At 39.9% G+C, this 20,132-nt stretch overlaps 1 protein-coding gene across 1 annotated transcript; it reads right to left on the reverse strand.

The window, feature by feature from the left end:
* Nucleotides 1-2,069: 2,069 nt before the first annotated feature.
* On the reverse strand, nucleotides 2,070-4,136 carry FIBIN (fin bud initiation factor homolog). Its single transcript, XM_060157748.1, has one exon. It carries the CDS (start codon nucleotides 3,679-3,681, stop codon nucleotides 3,046-3,048), a length of 636 nt encoding a protein of 211 aa, XP_060013731.1. The 5' UTR covers nucleotides 3,682-4,136; the 3' UTR covers nucleotides 2,070-3,045.
* Nucleotides 4,137-20,132: the final 15,996 nt, after the last annotated feature.

The raw sequence follows: 20,132 nt of genomic DNA on the forward strand, positions 1-20,132 counted from the left end.
GTTAGAATTAAGGGAAATACCCTGGCAAAGTTCTTAGCACAGGCTCTAACCAATAATGCTGAGTTGAGTTCTCAAAAAAGTTGGATATTTTGTTGTTGTTGTTAACAATAATAACAATGACAATAATAATAATAATAATAAATGTCTCCTACTCCAAATAAAAAAAAGCCCTAAGAGGTTTTTTAAAACTTTCAGTTAGTTGGTGTCCCAACACTTTGTAATATCTCAGAATTACCCACAACCTAACCTAGTGCCTGACACATATTGAGTGATCAACAAATATTTATTAAAGAAAGACTATCCTACATTGAATGTTCTTATAAGTAGATTTCTCAGGGAAGAAAGTATATAGTTTTCTTCAGATTCTTAAAATATTTCATGGTCTAAAAAATAACGAATCACTACTTAAAAAAAAGAATTTGTCACTGTGTGAGTAATAAAGTCTTAGTAAGAATAATAAGGAAGCAGAGAGGAAAGATCTGCGTGGGGCTGGCTCCCTGTCATAAGAGGATTTGGAAACTCCTTGTGATACTAGCCTCTGGGTTGATAGTCCAGGATGGCTTGCTTTCCCCACCTGGGAATTCCAATTTGCCCTCTGGGGCCATTTACATAAGACTCTGTGAGATTACTGGCATTACATCTGGCCTTGAATGGATGATTCAATGTCAGATAATTTCATTCTGGTTTTGTAGGAATCACAGAATGTCAGCACTGGAAAGAACCTCAGACATTATCTATTTTTGGGTTTCCAAATTTGTAGCAGATGTGTCACCACTCGCCTTCCTGCACGCATGGAAGATATCTCTAATTGGGTACAGCAATCTTTACATCTGTGTCATTTAAATCCTTTTTGATGTATTACTGTATGTAGTCATTCCCAACGGATTGAAATTAGCATCAAGAGGAAATCAGTTTTCCATTGTATCATGAGTCTAATATCCTTTTATTACAACTGGGAAAATTAAGGAGATGACATTTAATACGTCTGTGGATTAGATGTGATTGCTGTGAAGTGAGTGATATGAAAGTTTTGAGATAGGAAAGGTTGTGACTACAAACTACAATCATTTAGGTACCAAATATCATCTCCTTTGCCTCTGCTGTTACTTTTTTCCTCATCTTTCATGGAATAAAGATAGAAACCCTCTTAAAAGATCTTTACCTTTTTCCCACACACCAGTCTTCTCCCCATACACTAGAGGCAGCTAAAAGAAATGACAAATGATTATTTGAAGTATTATTCCATATTTTGTTCCTTTTTATTTTAAACAATGGAAGAGTTATGCAAAGCCTCAGGCCTCAAGCCACTCCCTCTCATCTCTCAGCATCTTTGAAAAGAGCAGTGTGGGAAAGTCCCATACTTAAATCTAGGAGACTTGGTGCTGTTAGAACTAACTGAGGATCAGTCACTTTCTGGACCTTAGTTTCCCCTATTGTCATAGGAGGATGTTGAACACTTCAGAGGGATAGAAAACTGGATTCCTCATGCATGGGAGAGAAAAAATTGCGCCCTGTTGGAGAATAGATTATGAACACTTATTTCCCAGTGTGTGTGTGTGTGTGTGTGTGTGTGTGTGCGCATATGTATGAAAGGAAAGCATATTTAAGGGAAGGGTGAGGATTGGCTGGGAAAAGGTATGAAATAAAGTGCATTTCCATTTTAAAAATCATTAATGAAATAACGTAGACCTGTCTTCAAAGTTATTAGACATCACTGTGATTCTTACAGCTTAGAATGGAGCCTTCCCTCTGCATTCTGAGGGCATATAAGCTCTGAGCCTTGCCGTAAACTTTTCCAATTAATTCTAGGGGAAAACCAGAGAAAATTGGAGGTTTTAGGCAGACCAGCAGAGATCAAGTTTTGGCACAGCCTAGATTTTATTTTTTCCTTTTGAGGATGGTAAGGGTGGCCAGGGAAGGGAGGATTGCCAAATACGTAGCGGTCCCTCTGTCTTCTTTATCATATACTCTAAGTAAACTGGCTTCAATCCCAGCCTTCTCTTCTCTTTTGCACTGGCTCCTCTTTGCAGTATGAAAGTTATGAATATAAATTAGAAGATAAGCAGGTATTATATGAGAACATATTTATTGGCTGAATAATAAAACTTAGTTAAGGAGTTATGAGAATTAAAATTCCCTCTACTTGAAGTACAAATTTTCAATAAGCAAACAGAAGCAAAACCCTTAAATGAGAAAGAATACACTGGTAACCTAAATCACAGGCATTTGGGGGGGTGTCAAGGCAATCTACCTACTTCTTTGTAGTGGACTGCAGTGCTGATGACACAGACACACAATGAGAGACACAGCAAATCAGCATATCACAGGAGTGCATAATCACCACAAACCTTAGACTTCTTGAATGTGACCCCTTTAACTTACACATACCCACAGAGGCACAGCGGACATCTCCCTGCAAAAGGTGATTTGCATATAGTTTCTAGCCAATACTTAAGAAAAAACAAACCAAAAAACCCAAATCCAAAACCAAAAAGAAAACAACTAAAGACCATGGTTAATAAATAAGAAGGAAAAGGAGAAGAAACCGGCAACTTCCATCCTCTGCCAGGCATGCTGAGAAGCACCTCTGACCTCATCTGATAAACAGGCGACTTTGACAGCTTTCAGAGCCCAGGAGAGAAGGCTGAAGGCAGAAAGGAGCTGTGCACATGCTCCCTGGGTATTTTCACATAATCTTCAGGATGAGGAAGATTAAACAGTCCCTACTGCATAAACTGTGTCCTTTCAGAGGTGGCTGAAACAGGTGTCTCTGCAGAGATATAAAGCCCTTCTAGGAAAGGCAGGAGACATGGTTTTAAATTCTTCTTTCCAGGTGACAAATCAATAGCAATCACATAAATAGTGTACAAAACTAAAACCACTCAACTCTCACTTCTTTCTTGTTAAGATCACATCAGATCACTCTCCAAGTGCAAATCTGGTTATAGAAATTAATAAGTATATGGGAAAAAGCCCCGTCTCTGTCCCCCACCTTCCACCACGGGTCTGATGTGATTCCCTCTCCCTGGAAGTTTGCCCTTCCACCTACACTTTAAGATAATCGTTTTTCAGCCGACCTAGCCGGGTCCCGTGGCTTCTGATGGTGAGGGCCAGCAGCTCGTATTTGTCCCTGAGCCCCACGGAGATGTCGAGCGTTTCCTTCAGCAGGGACCTGGTGTGGACCAGCATCCCCAAGAAGTCCTCGTTGAGCCTGCTCTCTTGCCGGCTGTCCTGTTCCTGGCCCTGCTTGAACTTGCTTTCCAGCTCAGTGAGAGACTTGTCCGAGTTGGAGTAGGCATCCCCGATCTGGTGGGACTCCCGCCGCAGATACTTGCCGTAGCTCTGCTCCCCGTCTAGGTCGTAGGAGATGCTCTTACTGATGCCCTCCAGCACGCGTCCCGCGTCCTCCACCTGGCGGCCCAGCACGGTGAATTCCTCCCGCAGGGTGAGGCTCAGCAGACTGCTGGCTGGGCTGCCCTCCCCTTGAGAGCAGCGCCGTTGGTCACTCACCCTGAAGAGTAGCTGGCACTTCTCGGGGTCATCGTTCTCCTCGTAATCCCCGTCGGGCACAAAGTAGTGGTGCAGAGACCCATTGGACATCTCTGGATAGAGAGGGCCATCGAAATAGCCCTGACACAGGTGGCACAGAAAACCCATCCAGAGGAACTTCATGAACACCATCCTGGATATTCAGGATGACCGGGGACCCCTGGAGAAGACTTTTCGCCCAGGCGCGAGGAAGGGGGTCCCCTAGGGAGTCAGCGCCTCCCTGAGACGGCGTCAGCCTCAGTCCCAGTAGCCTCGCTGCACCCTGGCACCCCCTCCCCAACTGGCTTCATGTGGCTGCGGCACCAGAGCCTGGGTAGCAGCCGCCGCGCCCGCAGCCCAGGATGCACCCTCGCTCTGAGCTCCTGCGCTCGCTCGGGTGGCTGGAACTCAGCCGGCTCCTTCCAGACGGGATCCCGGCACGGGTGGGGAACCCCTGCTGCAGCTCTCTGGCTGGACGCTGGCTGGCTCCGTTGCCCTACTCTGGCTCTCTGAGTTACCCCTCGCTCCTTGGGAAATGGAGCCTGTAGCTGGAGAGAAAGGTTCTTGCCCTCTGATACTATTTCAACTCCTGGACTGGGTGGGAATGCGGAGCTTTTCCTTTGGCTAATGATATCCTGAGGATCTCTTTGCTCTCAAATTACAGCTGGTTTCGTCACTTGGAAGCCAGGGAACAAGTTTGGAAAGAAACCTCTCACCAGGTCTGTGCTATTAAAGGTACAGGGTCTCTTTTTGAGGATTGGTAAGGAGACCCCGGAAAATAGAATTTAGCTTGAAGGAGAAAATGGGAAGAGGATAAATAGAATTCCCATAACAGACAGACTGTTTTGCTATTAACGAATCGGGAGGAAGGGTAATTACCCTGGAGAAATGCCATTTCACTATTTAAAATTGTTTCCAAAACAATAAAATAAATGTCAGTTAGATTGCATTCTGTAGGTATGTCTATTTTTAGCATTAAAAAGTTTATGGCTTTAAAGGAAAATTTGAAGTGTATGAAATTGCAGTTTTGTTTGGAAATGGTTAATTAAAGTTACAATAACTTTAATACTTTGGTATAAATAGGAATATAGAAAACTGATTAATGTATGGTTGCCAGTATGTATAGGAACAAAAGCTGATAAATGGAATTTTGCCAGTTTAATAAGTCAATGGGCAACTGAGATAATTGTTTAATTTCATGAAAGCCCATCCTTGCTAAGCTCCTCCATTGCATCTTTAACCTAACACCTTTACAGCTATTGCCTCTTTTGGGACACTTAAAAGTTTTTGAAGAATATGGGACTGGCACTGTTATCTCCAGTTTTCTGGGTGGAGAACCCAAGGGATAGAAAGTTAAACAAATTATTTGTTATCACAAAGATTGCAGTTCAGCCAGCCAGTACTCATTAAGTCACTGCGTCTTTTAATTTAATTTAGAAAAAAAGTATTTTTTTCACCAGGCCGTCTTAGTTTTTGATTTATGAATTGCTTAGCATATTGCCATCCTTCAGGCCATCTCATTTGTTCATCAAATGTTTATTGAGCATTTAGCATTCGCCAGAGTCTATTTTGTTCACAGAAAGAGCAGTGAACAAAAATAGAGAGAAATCCTTGCCTTCCTGGAGCTCACATTCTGGGACATGGAAAGAAAATTAATATAAATAAATAAGAGATATTGTATGTCAAATAGGGGAGTGGAGGAGAAGACAGGGAAGGAGTGGGAAAACAGAGGCAGAGTCCCTATTTCTATGGTTATTTCCTCTTTCTGCCTTGAAATGTACCTGAAACACTCATGTGATTTGCCTGTGTTTATGCTTATCTCCCTCTCAGAATCATAAGGCACTGGTGTCATTTAGCGCCACAGTGCCATACTTGCTGCCATCACTTTCAATGACATAAACAACCCTGGCTAGACAGTGAGAAGTCCAGTTAAGTAATTGGATATTTGTTGATGTGATGCCACATGCACAGATTTTGAGGAGCGTGTTGACCACACATTTTAATTTTTATCCAGAGACTTGGCATCGTGAAAACGTAGGTCACATGAGTTTTCTTAGGGTTTATGCTAACTAAAGACTATGACATTTTCACTGTGTTTCAGCAGAAAACTCCAACTTTCTCCATTTAAGAGACAGGACTCTTGGACTCAAGAACCATATTGCTTCATTCCTTTTCCCCTGGCACCTTGACAAATGACAACAGATGGATTCAAATTGGCCAGTCAGCCAAGAAAAGCAAGCAGAATTTACTCTGATTCACTCTACTTCTTGCACAATCCCTTCTCTGACTTGCTAACCAATTCAACTAAACAAGCCTATTTTAAGCACTTATTACTACTTGCCCCCTACTATGTGCAGGGCACAGTGTTAAGTTAGCTACAGATACAAATGTGTGCAATAAAAAGTTACAGCCTCCAAAGAGCTTGCTCTTTGGTTGAAGAGTCAGACGTGTATATACACACACAGTATTTGCTTTTTCCTGCAGTTACCTCCTTTAAAAGACAAACTGCATGTCATGAAGCTGGAAGGAATCATTCTGGTGCAAGTAACTGAAGGTCCAATTTAATCAGACTAAAGGCAAAGGAAATTCCTTGACTTACAGAAAGTCTAAGATTAGATTGTTTTCAACCCAAACCTGCCCAGAATCTAGTTTTTCTCTTACCATGTTTTCATTCTACTTCTTCAGTTTATATTCATTCTTGGGCAGTCTCTTTCATTTGTGGTTCCAAGATGGCTACCAGTGTCTTCTGGGGTTACAGACTTCTTTGTTCATGTCTAGCAGGAATGGCAGGTTAGATTTTCTGGTAGCTCAAATACAGGTCCTTCAGATCAGCCTCAGTGGCTACAGTTGGACTGATTTAGAAGATGAATCCGTCCTTGAACCAGGCTGATCATAGTCAGAAGTTTGGGATAGCCACTGGGCTTAAGACAATAAACCCAGTTCTGCAGCCGAATGCAAGTTACCATGAAAACTATATAGTTGGGAAACAGGAACCTGCTTAACAAGGGGACAGCATGAGAATAGATTCTGGGGAAGTAACTGCAAATATTCCCCCTTCCCCATGCTTTTGTCTTCAGTACCCACTTCTGAAAGACATTGGCACCCTATTGCAGTGCTGTGCTGGTAAGCATTCAACAGTAGGCTTGAGGGGAGGAAAGAACCCCCTTTCTAGCATTTGCTGATTTCCATGGGGTAAATACTCTCACCATGGCTGATGCCATTGAGTGCAGAGTTAGAATGACATGGGCAACGACACATCATTATATAGCATTCCTATCATACAGATACATTAGACACAGATGACCACTAAAGCATAGAATATAGTAAAATGTAGTAAAATAATTAAGAACTGATGAGTTTTACTTATGCATTCCCTTTAATTTAGTATAATTTATTTAATTATAAGTTTAGATAACTTAATTTTTAATAATGGTGATCAATGTTTAACAACTGACTTGCAAAATTCCTGAAAACCTAACAACTGGCTCTCATGAGCCAGTACCAGCCAGCTCCAGCCCGCTGTAGCCTTTTGCATTAAATGCTTCATTTCGTTCACTTTTTATAAACATTTGTTCATACATTCTTCGTATATGCCCAATTCCATCTTGGGCTGTTCTACCAGGATCAGAGTTAAGGTGGGCTTCTGACGATTGGTCTAAAACAAATGGAGCCAGAGGAAACATCTAAACACAGACAAGCCACATAGAGGACTTTGAAGAGTAAAATCAAGAAGCACCATCTGCTGAAAGGGACAGCAGTTGAGTTTAGGGCTGAAGATTAGAGACAAAGTTAAGGGACAGGAACTAGGTGAATTCAAGAATAAAGGAGGAACTCAGGGTCAGGGGCCAGAGTCATATAGATGTCATATAGATGAACACCGTTGCCCAGTACCAGCTTCTTATATGCAATCCTTGCTATGCAGTACCAGCAGGTTTGGCTAGCTTAAAACTTGCTTATCCCTTATCCTTTTCAGTGCACTTTAAAATCTTGCTCCTTTGGTCCAGTTACCACTTCATAGAAGGAAGGAGGAATTCAGGTTGGCACCCTGAGCCTAAAGACCTGTAAGATTTCTTAAGCTCTGTGACTTACCCCTGACAGGTTTTTTGTGATCCTCTGACTGTTTCTGATTATGGTAATGGTAGAACTTTTATAGAAAAGGGCCTTGTATGCATTAAGTATAAGAAAGGTTGGGGAGATTAGGTTCCACTGTATAGTCTTTTAGACTATATTTGGTTTCTAACCCGAAAGGAGTCTCTGGGAAGTGGAGGCTCCCAAAATCCCCCCGAAACTGTCAGGCTGAATTCACCCCTGGACCATGTCAAAGAAGATAAATGAACAAAGGGAATTAGCCTGGGCCAGAATCGGGTCCTGGGGTGGGACAAGAAGGGAAAAATAAAGGGGGGAAGATGAGGACACAATATTTAGCACTTTGGGGATTATGTGATCAATTAACATGTCAGTAGCTTTTATTGAGCAGCCATTGTTTACAAAGGGTGGGAAGGAGAGAGGAATAGAAATGGATGAGAAAGAAAGAAAACAGAGAAGTAGGGAATGAGGAAGGTAGCAAGGAAAGAAGGAAGAAAAGACAGAAGGAAGAAAATAAGGAAGAGAGTGGAATGCATTTTGATTTTCTAGTCAACTATTTGTCACATTAACTCAGTGAAATGGTCATTATTATTTACTTTAAGAACATTGGTTAGGGGCAGAGGAGAGTTAATTAACAAGAACAGTCACACAAAGTTCCCATCAAAATTAGGCAATAGGGCTTCCCTGGTGGGGCAGTGGCTAAGAATCCGCCTGTCAGTGCAGGGGACACGGGTTTGAGCCCTGGTCCGGGAAGATCCCACATGCTGTGGAGAAACTAAGCCCATGCACCACAACTACTGAGCCTGCACTCTAGAGCCCACGTGCCACAACTACTGAAGCCCACATGCCTAGAGCCCAGGCTCCGCAACAAGAGAAGCCACCGCAATGAGAAGCCTGCACACCACAATGAAGAGTAGCCCCCACTTGCCGCAACTAGAGAAAGCCTGCGTGCAGCAACAAAGACCCAATGCGGCCAAAAATAAATAATAAAATAAAATAAATAAATTTATTAAAAAATAGGAACAAACTCACCTATGAAATCATAATTAGAATGGTTACAAGGAAATAAGTATAATGTGTGAAGAGAGTGATTAGTTCTCCCATCTTTCTCTATTAGTCAGAATAGGCATGATATGCTGTGGTAACAAGCATCACTAAATGTCAGCACCAAATTCAAGTCTTCTGCAGCTCAAGGTGACTCAGTAACTCTCCTCTATGTGGCAACTCTACCTGACCATTTACAACATGAGACCTCCCTGGTTAACGTGGCAGAGGAAGAGGGCTCCAGAGAGACACGTGCTGCACTTAAATGCATTGGCTCAGAAGTGACACGTGCCACTTTGCACACTGCCTATTGGCCAGTGACATGACCCTGCCTTGGTGCAAAGGGAAGGGGAGTCTAATTCTTTCATGTGCCCAGAAGGAGAGGAAAACCAGATGTGGAAGAACACTAGGTATCTCTACCACACTTTCCAGAAAAAAAAGCTGTTAGAAATATTGTAGAACTACCAAACAGGAAATGAGGATGTAGGTTGTGAAATAGATTCTACAATAATGCAAATATTTCTTATTTGCAGCTAGGTTAGAAAATACTCTCAAAGAAAAGACTATAAGCACTTCTTTTATTGTCACTACCAGATTCAAGGAATCTGTGATCCTATCCACCCATTTCACCCATCAACACAGTCTATGCTAATCATAGAGGAAAGAGCTAGGGAGAGTCAGAGAGGTGGAGTAGGAGAGTCTGAAGGAAGGGAGGGAGGTCAAGAGTATGAGGAGGGTTTCCAGGAAGGTACAGGGGGAAAGCATGGTATCAGGTAGAGGACCACCCTTAGCTGAAGGGGATTCTGAGGACACAGGTACAAAAAATAATGCATATGGTGGTGGGGAAGGGAGGGGATGGAGGGGGGCAGTTAAATTCTCAGGGAGGAGACGCACCACTGAAAATAAGAGCTAAGGGGTCCAGAGGAGAGAAGGAGAGTGCTACTAAGAGGCTGGAGCCAGGGATCAAATAGTGTCTGTCTGTGCAGCACCATGCCATGTAAGCTAAGCACATTGTAAGGATTCAGAGTCATTTGGGAGGGATTTTGTCCACCATTCTAGATGCCTCAATGGCGTCCCACTGCACTTTGACTGAAATTCAGCTTCCTTAGTTAGCCTACCAGGTCTTGCTCTGTCTGATCCCAGCTTCTCAATTTCCACCTTCTGCAATGCCCCACTTTGTTCACTATGCTTAAGCCATATGGGATTCTTGTTCAAATTTGTTCTCATCTGAAAGTCTTTACTCATTCTGTTTTCCCTGCCTAGAACCCTCTTACCCAACTCCTGTCCTGCTTCATGCATACTCTCTCATGTCTTAACTGTAATGTCATTTCCTCTAAAAGTCTCTCCTTGATTTCCAGATTTTACTTAGTTCTCTTGAACATTCCCTATCATACCACCCTGTTCTTTTCCTCGTGGCATTTTCCACTATTTATAATTGTACTTTATGTATTTATTTGTTCTAGGTTTGTCAGTCCAGCTCAACTTACAGCATATGAAGATAGGAGCTATGTTCACTTCTCTCTCCCCAGTGCCTGGCACAGTGCCTGAATCATAGGAGGTGCTTAATGAGTTTTCGTCAGCAAACCCTAGGTTAAGTTGATCACTTCCTATTTAGTGTTTGACAAAGTGTTTTTGTAGTATTTCAGAGGTACTTTTTCTTTGTTTTTTTGTGTGTATTGCATTGCTTTGAGTTTCTGTTAAACTGGTCTATCTCCCCTACTTAACTGTGAGTTCCCAAGTGTAAGGATGTGTTTTACTTACCTTTATTTTCTCTGTGATTAGCACAGAGCCAAGCGTATAGCAAGGACCAAATACTTGTTAGTTGTTATGATAGCTAAACTGTAGAATTCAAGGAATTCTATTATTTAATGATGGTCAGATAATCCATCTTATTTGAGCACATGTTTTATCCAGCCAACAGTCAGCCAGTGATGTCTCACACTTAATCTGGATGATCCTGGCAGGAGAGAAGGGAAGAGCCCTATGCATTCCAATATTCAGAACATTCAGAAGGGAGTATCACTCAGAAGGGTGACTTTTGACCCACTCTAAGTAAACTATGCAGCAGTCTGTACATGTGATCCTAGTGTTCTGGTCTATAAGCTTCAGAAGCATCAGACCACCCTGCAGGGTAGTTTGTTATTTGCCTGGTAAAGATTTTCTCTTTTCTGCTGTTGAAAGCACATGCCTGGGTTGTAATTGAACCGGGTTGGAGAAGAATCTGGCCTTGTTTATTTCCCCTCTTTAAGCAATGTTTTTATTTTTCCTTATTTTAATTCTCAGGTCCGGTAGAATCGGGGGAGATGAGAAAAGGTAGAGACAGAGTATGAGAGAGTAAATTTATTGGTCTCACTTCAATTCTGCAGGCACTTTGTTCAGCAGCCCACATGGGGAAATAGGAGGAGTAGATGCAGGTCTACACTCTGTGGAGGTTGTGGGAAACATGGATGCAAAGAGTCCGCAAATTGAAGTGTACAGTGAGGATCACAAGGGGGTCCCACAAAGACTGTGATGATTTTAGGGAGTTGAATCTCACATCTGATTGGGTACAGGACAAGTGTCATGGAATTTTTAAGCCAAGAGCCACTGACTGAGGTTACCGACGAACAAAGGGGCTGAATCATTCCCCTTATTTAAGGCGTTCTGTTGTTTCTGGTCTCAATAAAACTTACAAAGGAGCCCATGAAATGGCCAAAGAGGTGCCCCTCAGAAATCAGCCTGGGCAGGAAATGGAGGGTTGTGGCAGGGTTAGTATTCACATTGTTCTTTCTTTTCTTTGTTAGAAAAGAGGAATATCTTCCACACTTGCGTTTCTTTGTTCTTGGCTGCCTTTTCTTTTTCAAGATCTTGAGGACTTTTAAAATGTCCTGCAGTGAACAAGTCCTTGATTATGCTTTAAATCCAAATTCAAATCTAATTTTTAATTCTAAAGAAATGCAGTTGGAAGAGGATGATAGAGGCTATTTTGAAGGTGAGTCAAAAACGGGCTTGTCATGATTGCCTTTAGGAGAAGAAGTCTGAATAGACTTCACAAAGCTTATTTCCAGACTCTAGCTCCAGGCTGGACATGATTTACTCCACAACGTGTTTTGCAGCTTTGTTTATGCCACCTAATGACCCACGCTTTTTTTCTCATTTTTTTCACCTACTTCTCATTGGACCCTTATCGCTAATGACCCCAAATGTCAAACAGATGGAGGGAGAAGAGCCAGCCCATCTAGACGTTTGTCATATAACAAGTCACTTAAATATGCCTGTTAGGTATTGAATCTTAATTTAGGGCATGTGCTTGTTTGAAACTGGGATGCTTTTCAATCTGACCATGTTCAGAGTAGGTGCTCAGCAAATATTTGTTGATAGAAGTATTAAACAAATGATCATGAGATAAGTGAGCCTATCAATTTAATAATGACCATATGTTTTGAACTATGGCTGTAAGAGGACTCAATGGTATAGATTTGAGACACGATTCATTAGGGTGGTTAAGACTCTTCAACAGAATTTACATAACATGTAGCTAAAGATGATTTAGACTGAGCAAATATTCTCATTTACTGATGAACTTTTCCTGCAAAATTTTGTTCACAACAAACAACTCTTGATTTGTTGGGAGTGAGTCTGAGTCACAGCTTATCTTATCTTTAGCATGCTATTGCAGCTCTGTAATGATCAGCAAATAAAACAATGTAACGAGCTATAAAAGGAAAGTATGACATATTTGGTTACATAAAAAAGTGTACGTAAAAATTATTATATAGCTGATAAGGGGCTAATATCCAAAACATATAAAGAACGCATACAACTCAATAGCAAAAAAGTAAACCACCTGATTAAAAAATGGGCAGATCTAAATAGACATTGTTCTAAAGAAGACATATAAAATGGTCAACAGGTACATGAAAAGATACTCTACATCCTTAATCATCAGAAAAATGCAAATCAAAACCATAACGAGATATCATCTCGTTAGAATGGCTATCATCAAGAAGACTAGAAATATATATATTTCTAGTATATTCTAGTATATATTTCTAACATATATCATGTTAGAATGGCTATCATCAAGAAGACTAGAAATAACAAGTGTTGGGCAAGGATGTGGAGAAAGGAGAAAACTTGTGGGCTGTTGGTAGGAATGTAATTTGGTGTAGCCACTGTGGAAAACAGTATGGAGATTCCTCAAAAAATTAAAAATAGGACTCCCATATGATCCAGCAATTCCACTTCTGGGTATTTACCCAAAGAAAGCAAAAACACTAATTTGAAAATATATATGCACCCACATATTCATTGCAGCAGTATTTACAACAGCCAAGATATGGAGACTAAGAGTCCATCAATGGATAAAAGAATAAAGAAATTGTGATATGCACATACAATGGAATATTATTCAGCCACAAAAAGAATGAAATTTTGCCACTTACAGCAACATGGATGGACCTCGAGGGCATTATACTAAGTGAAATAAGTCAGAGAAAAATATGCTCTCTCTTATATGTGGAATCTAAAAAAAATTTTTTTTTAATTTAAACAACTAAGCTCATATAATAGATTGGTGGTTGCCAGAGGCAGAGGATGGTGGGTGGAAGAAATGAACGAACTGCTGTTGTTGTTTTTAGTTTAAATAAATTGACTTAAAATTTATTATAGTTGTAATTAAATAAATTGGGACAATATTTACAGCACATTTTGATAAGAAATGCTGCATATTCTTCGTGTGTATTGTGTTCATAGAACTCAGTAAGAAAAACACTGTCACACAAGAAGATAAATGAGCAAGTGACATGAATAGGCAGTTTTCAGTAGAGAAAATTATAGACCTGTTTAACATATAAAGTATGCAACCTTGCAAGTAATGAAAAGCCAAAAATTAAAATAACAATGAAATAATGTTTGTCTTAATACCTTAGTATAAAATAATTATAGTTCTTAATGCTTTAATGTCACAGAAAAACAAGTATACTCACATACTGAAAGTGGGATATTAATGGGTTTGACTTTTCTGTAAAGCAATATGGTTATTTTTATCAGGAGATTCAAAGGTTTTCATATCCTTGGACCTAGTAATTTTGTTCTTAGAATATATATCAGCAACATAAACAGAAATGCACAGAGAGATTTATGAGCAAAGATGTTCATCACTGCATTGTGTCCAAGAATAGGCACCTAGAAACAAGCAAGACATCCAAAAGAGAAAAAGTTAAATACATGGCACACCGTATGTTGGAACTATTTTGCCTTTTCTGAAAAGTAAATTTAAAGATTTTTTAATAAAATGGGAAACAATCATGATACCATAATCTATTTATATATTTATATAGAGTATGGTATCATGATTGTTTCCCATTTTATCAAAATGTTTAATAAAGAAAACAACAACAAAAGGAACAACACAAAGTCAAGATGGTGATATGACGAAAGGTGGCATGTTTATTTCTATGGAGGGATTGTAGGCAATGCTATGTTCTTCTTTAATTTGGTGTGCTTTCTTCACATTTTCTACAATAGGAGATAGTATGAATTTTGGGAAGAAAAAGAGAAACAAAGAAAGGAAAATAGAATATAGAGGTAGAAAAACTTGAGCTGCATTCTGAAAGCACTGGCCTCCTGTAGCTCCTGACTTCTCATTCTTTAGGCAGAAGGCTTCCCTGACATCCTCATCCTGGGTCTGCAGCCTGCAGACTCTCCCATGCATTTGACTCCTAAACCACTTGGCTCTGGAGCCAGATACCCACGCCCTGTGGATTCGGGAGCCTCTGGTAGATTCATTCCACTGTCAAAATAAAACACAGCATGTTCCATTACTGTAGACTTTGAGGTTAAATTCCTAAATTTTCATGGATTGGAATTTTTGTTGGGCTGGAGGGCAAGGTGAGGGATGATGCAATTCCTATGTGTTGTAGAGTATTATTTTGTGATAAAGCCTCTCTACGCTAGGCTAGATGAAGAGCTTCTCACCACAAATCTTAAAATCCAGTAATTAGAGTCAAGATAAATAATCCAAGAACTGGATTTTCTTTTCTTTCTCACTTTCTGGTCTTTTGCATATTTATTAAGACTGCTGCTTTCCAGATTTTTCCTCACACCATTACCTAAATGGAAGGGATTTCTGTTAGGTAGCTTCATAGCCTAATTGTATCCTGTAATGTACACGAGAAAATGTTAAAATCCATAACGTTATATACCATATATTTTTTCTCTTTCATTTCTTTTGATATAAATGAAGGTTTCTTTCAGGAATGTTTAAGCCAAGTTTGAAGATGTGTAGCTGTCTAGAAAATGTGGTGTTGTAAAGAAAATGGGGGAAAAGTTATAATTTCTCATTTTCAAGTATGAAAAATAAAGAGAACATGTTTTAATGAAATTTAACAGCAAAATTTGTCTTGGTTTTAACACTAATTATGGAAAATACCCTTTGAAGCTTTTTATTTTTCAATGTTGTGAAATAAAAAAAGAAAGTTTGGATTTTAAGAAAGTTTAAAAATAAAGTGTGTACTGCCAGGGAGGTCTGTCAAGTATCCAAGTAACATGATGTTTAGAAAGACTCTTAACAGTATAAAAAGATAGAGCATCCTTTTTCCTTTCCCCTAAGTAGACTAGTGTCTGGTACAAACTGACAGCAAATTATAATTTATGAATAGTGGAAAAACTTGTGACTTATAATAACCCTGTTGTGACAGCACAGTAATATAATAGGGCTGATGATGTTTAATACAGAGAGAGCACAAAATAAAAACGTTCTCAGGTCTTCCCTGGTGGGGCAGTGGTTGGGAATCTGCCTACTAATGCAGGGGACATGGGTTCGAGCCCCGGTCTGGGAGGATCCCACATGCTGCGGAGCAGCTGAGCCTGTGCACCACAACTACTGAGCCCGCACTCTAGAGCCCGTGCTCTGCACTCTAGAGCCCGTGCTCAGGAGAGGCCACCGCAATGAGAGGCTCGCGCACCACAATGAAGAGTGGCCCCTCTCGCCACAGCTGGAGGAAGCCCGAGCGCAGCAACAAAGACCCAACTCAGCCAATAAATAAATAAATAAATAAAAATGTTCTCATTGTTTTCTTAGAGATTTTTATTAGCATTAAGGATACTGAGCCACTTCACTATGGGGTATGTCACTGGAGTGCATGTATGTTTGGGTAAGATGAGAAAGAGGCTTTCTGCCTAGGAAAAGCCATCTTCCTTTTTTCTCCTCCCAAGTGGTTTATTGATAATGGCTTTATCTCAAAAGCAGGAGCCAAGGAAAAGGACAAAATGATCCCCAGAGAAGAAAAATATTCCTTAGGAATTACAGAAACAAGTTTAAAAATAACTAAAAGTGATTTGTCATTAAAAATTTGCTTTCCACTTGTAGAATTGTTTTTAAAATTTTCAATTAGAGGAAAATATTTCTTATTTTTAACCTCTCGGGCCCTCCTTGGCTCAGGTACGACTGCATTCCAAAGCTGCTTGAAGAGAAGGGATTAGCTTTGGAACAGCGAATTCACTGTGGTTTGTATCTGTGGATGTGGAGGTCCAACAGCTGACAGGAAAGAGAAAAAGTAAGCACTCAAATGTTAAGCCTATATGAAACCAAACATTAGGCTATTGGATACATTTTGGATGTTTGGTAATATGTAGGCAAAATACTTCTGTGTTTTGCTCTTACTCTAGATATTTCAATATATTGGGAATCTGGACTTAGAATCCTAAACACGTAGAGATTTATAGATATTTTAATTTGAGGAAGAAAGACTGTTGATTGAAAAATGCCATCCCAAATAACCAAAACCATAATATGATCAGACTATGTAAACTCAGGTATTATAGGGAAACTTAACACACTAAAAAAATATCACATTGATCTGTGCTTCTGGCCAAGATGGTGTAAAAGAGTTTGAATGCATCCTCCAACTTGAAAATAACTAAAACACCAGACATAATACATTAAATAACAGTTTTCAAGACATGGGGCATTGGGCAATGGAGGAGAGTGACCCCTGAGAGAGAGGAAACCAAACATGAGTAGGGAGGGAAACCAAGGTGGGTCTTGAAGTCCAGGGAGGCTAGGTTGGCTAGAGTTCACAGAGTAGAGTCATGGAGAAGATAGAACTGTATGCAGTATGAGCACCAGAAATATGTAGAGGATCTCCTTGGAGTCTTCAGCGGAGTGTTAATAAGCACGGGCATGTGAGAAAACTACCAGAAGTGGAGAAAGAACCATCCAAAAGAATTAGAGGGCATAATCTCTACAGCTCACACAGAGCTGGAAAGAGGTCTGGTTCCATCCAGGCAGAGTAGAACATTTCATAATTCACTGAATGTTGGGTAGATTACTCAAGAGAATTTTGCCTCAGTAGTGGGGAAATGTTAGTCATATCCTAAATGCTGCTCTGTAGGCTAAGAAAGTTCACAAACCAAACCTCTAAAGATCAAAACTGTTTCCAGGTAACACACCCAATACCAGAACAAAACTCAAGAATATTCATAAGAACATAAAGACAGCCAACACCCAACAAGGTAAAACCACTCATGTCTAGCATTAATTAAAAATTACTGGGGGGCTTCCCTGGTGGCACAGTGGTTGAGAGTCCACCTGCCGATGCAGGGGACACGGGTTCGTGCCCTGGTCGGGGAAGATACCACGTGCCGCAGAGCGGCTGGGCCCGTGAGCCATGGCCTCTGAGCCTGCGCGTCCGGAGCCTGTGCTCCGCAACGGGAGACGTCACAACAGTGAGAGGCCCGCGTACTGCAAAAAAAAAAAAAAAAAAAAAAAAAAAAATTACTGGTTATACAAACTTACCAGGCACTCCTCATCTAGGGAAACAGAGCCCATGATGAGGAGGAAAATCAATCACAACTGACCCAGAAATGGCACCAATAATTGAATTAGTAGACAAGGACATGAAAACAGCTGTATAACTGCTTTCCATTTATTCAAAAAGCTAGAGGAAAGGCTGATGATATTAAGGAGAGACGTAGAAAGTATAAAAAAGAACCAAATCACTTATAGATATGAAAATTAAAACATCTGACGTGTAAAAATAGAGTGGATTAAGGTAGATAACACATGCAGGAAAAAAGATTAGCAAGCTTGAAGACATAAAAAATCCAAAATATAAGTGTATTTATATATTTATAAAAATATATAAATATAAAACAGAAATACAAAAGATCAAAAAAGTATGAAGACAGCATCAGTGAGCTGTGGAATGCCTTGGATCAGACTTATGCATATGTAATTGCAGTTCCTGCAGGAGAAGAGGGGGAATAAATGAAAGAGTATTTGAAGATATAATGGCCAATATTTTTCCAAATTTGCTGAAAACTATAAACCCACAGATCCAAAAAGCTCAAGAAAGCCAATAAAAGAATCATGAACCAAACTGCTTAAAACTAGTGATAAAGACAAAATGTAAAAATCAGCTAGAGAAAAAAGGACAAATTTTGAACAGAGGAACAAAGATGTGGATAGCAACAAATTTCCCTTGTAAATAATGCAACCTAGAAGACAGTAGAGCAACATCTTTAAAGTACTGAAAACAAAACAAAACAAAAAAACCAAACCAAACCAAAAAAAAACCCAAACCTGTCAACAAAGAATTCTTATCCAGCACAAATATGTTTCAAAATAAAGCCATGGAAGAGGCAGCCTGGACATAGGATCACTCTTGCTAAGATGGTATAAGTCATCGGACTTACAAATAGACCACATGGTAAATCCGGCAGTAGGATGTTGCTAGAGTGAGATGCCAGACATGGTAAGGACACTAGAAGCTGTAGTCAGCATAAGGTTGACCATTTGCCTAAGCATCCTTACTCTCTCTTTGTATGCTACAGTAGCATGAAAAATTCTGAGGGTCTTTCTGTCTTCCAGTACCTCCAGATGCAACTACCATACCTACCACCATATCTACTACAGCTCTTTGCAAGTGTGGGATATTTCTATAAGATGCTTATCATTTTTCTGGGCTGCACCCAAGAAAAAATATTCAGGAATTTTCTACTTTGGGGTTTATGTTTTTATTAGAAGTTCTATTGTTTTCCCCTATTCCCATCCCAGGGCTCTATTCTTGGAGTGGAAAATGTGTAGGCATACCACATTCTGCCTAACTCTTTCACTTTCTTTGAAAAATTTCTGTCTATCTCCTCCAGCCCTTAGAAGTTCTATGTATTCTCTCTGCAGTAGGAAATTCTGGCTAGCTAATTATGCCTGCAAATCTTTTGTTTATGCCAGGATTCAAACTGCTAGGAGCTTAAATTCACAAATTAAGTTCTTTATGTTTATTAGCATCTCTCCCATTGCAACTCTTCACAAATAGAGTCTAGGGGACAAATACCTCACGCACTCAAGTTATCAACCCATTAGTTTTGCCAATATTTTCTCCTGTCATATTGCTTATGTTTAACTTTCTGTTACTCTGTTATTAGCCAGCTGAGAGTCTGAATGCTACTGTGTATGTGTGTGTGTGTGTTGTGTATGGGTGCACACCTACAATGAGTAACTGAAGGGGAAGGAGGGTAACACTCAAGACAAATTTATATGATGGGCAATCCTTTCTCAAGGGCTGTCCCTGGTTATGACCTTCAGAACCCTCTCTAGTGCTTTCCATGGTCTAGAGACTATTATTCATGTTGGGTGATCACAGTCCTGGCAGGAAGTTCACTGGGGAAATATCTATTGAATCACTTTTTGGACTAAACAGACAAATCAGTCAAAACTGTTAACCTGAGTGTTAACAGCATGCATTTGAGGCTTGCAGAAGTATTACCAAAAGCTCCCCAGGAGAAAAGTCACAGATTACCAAATAGTACTTGAGATGAAAAAAATAAGTAAATGGCTGAAGTTTTAATACAGTTATTATTTATGTTATCATGAGGCTCTTTGTTGTTGTTGTTGTTGTTGTTTTGGCTGCGTGGCGTATGGGAGCTTAGTTCCTTAACTCCCCGACCAGGGATCGAACCTGTACCCCCTGTACTGGAAGCACAGAGTCCTAACCACTGGAGCGTCAGGGAAGTCCCTGAATTTTTAATTTTGTCTAATTGCTTGGTCATTGTTTTACATATTGTAAATTGGACCCTGATAGGTATAGTGCAACATTGAAAATGTAAAGTGGCTATTTTTCTATCAATAAATATTTTTGAGAGAAATGTTGCTAACATTATGAAGATATAACTATACTGTAGTAGCTAATCCTTTCCATATTTCATCCATTCCAAGATGTTATCAACTTTGAGATGCCTTATTGCTTTGTGTACCAAAAGAAAAAAATGCTGTCTATTACACTATAACATAATGCTATTGTAGAATTTTTTTAAAAATTTTTATTGAAAGAGCCCTTTTAGACTTATGTAAACATAGACCTTAATCATTTATCACTTTTGGGCATACATTAAAAGGAAAATATAAGAGAAATTAATTTGTCCTTCCTCCCTCCCTCTTCCTTTTTTTTTCCCTTCCTTCTTTTTGTCTTCATTGATAATATATCTCTGGAATT

This window comes from Lagenorhynchus albirostris, chromosome 9 (assembly GCF_949774975.1).
Source record: "Lagenorhynchus albirostris chromosome 9, mLagAlb1.1, whole genome shotgun sequence".
Lineage (NCBI taxonomy): Eukaryota > Metazoa > Chordata > Mammalia > Artiodactyla > Delphinidae > Lagenorhynchus > Lagenorhynchus albirostris.

Coding starts and splice junctions, on each gene's coding strand:
- FIBIN (XM_060157748.1), bottom strand. CDS start 3,681: ATGGTGTTCATGAAGTTCCTCTGGATGGGTTTTCTGTGCCACCTGTGT.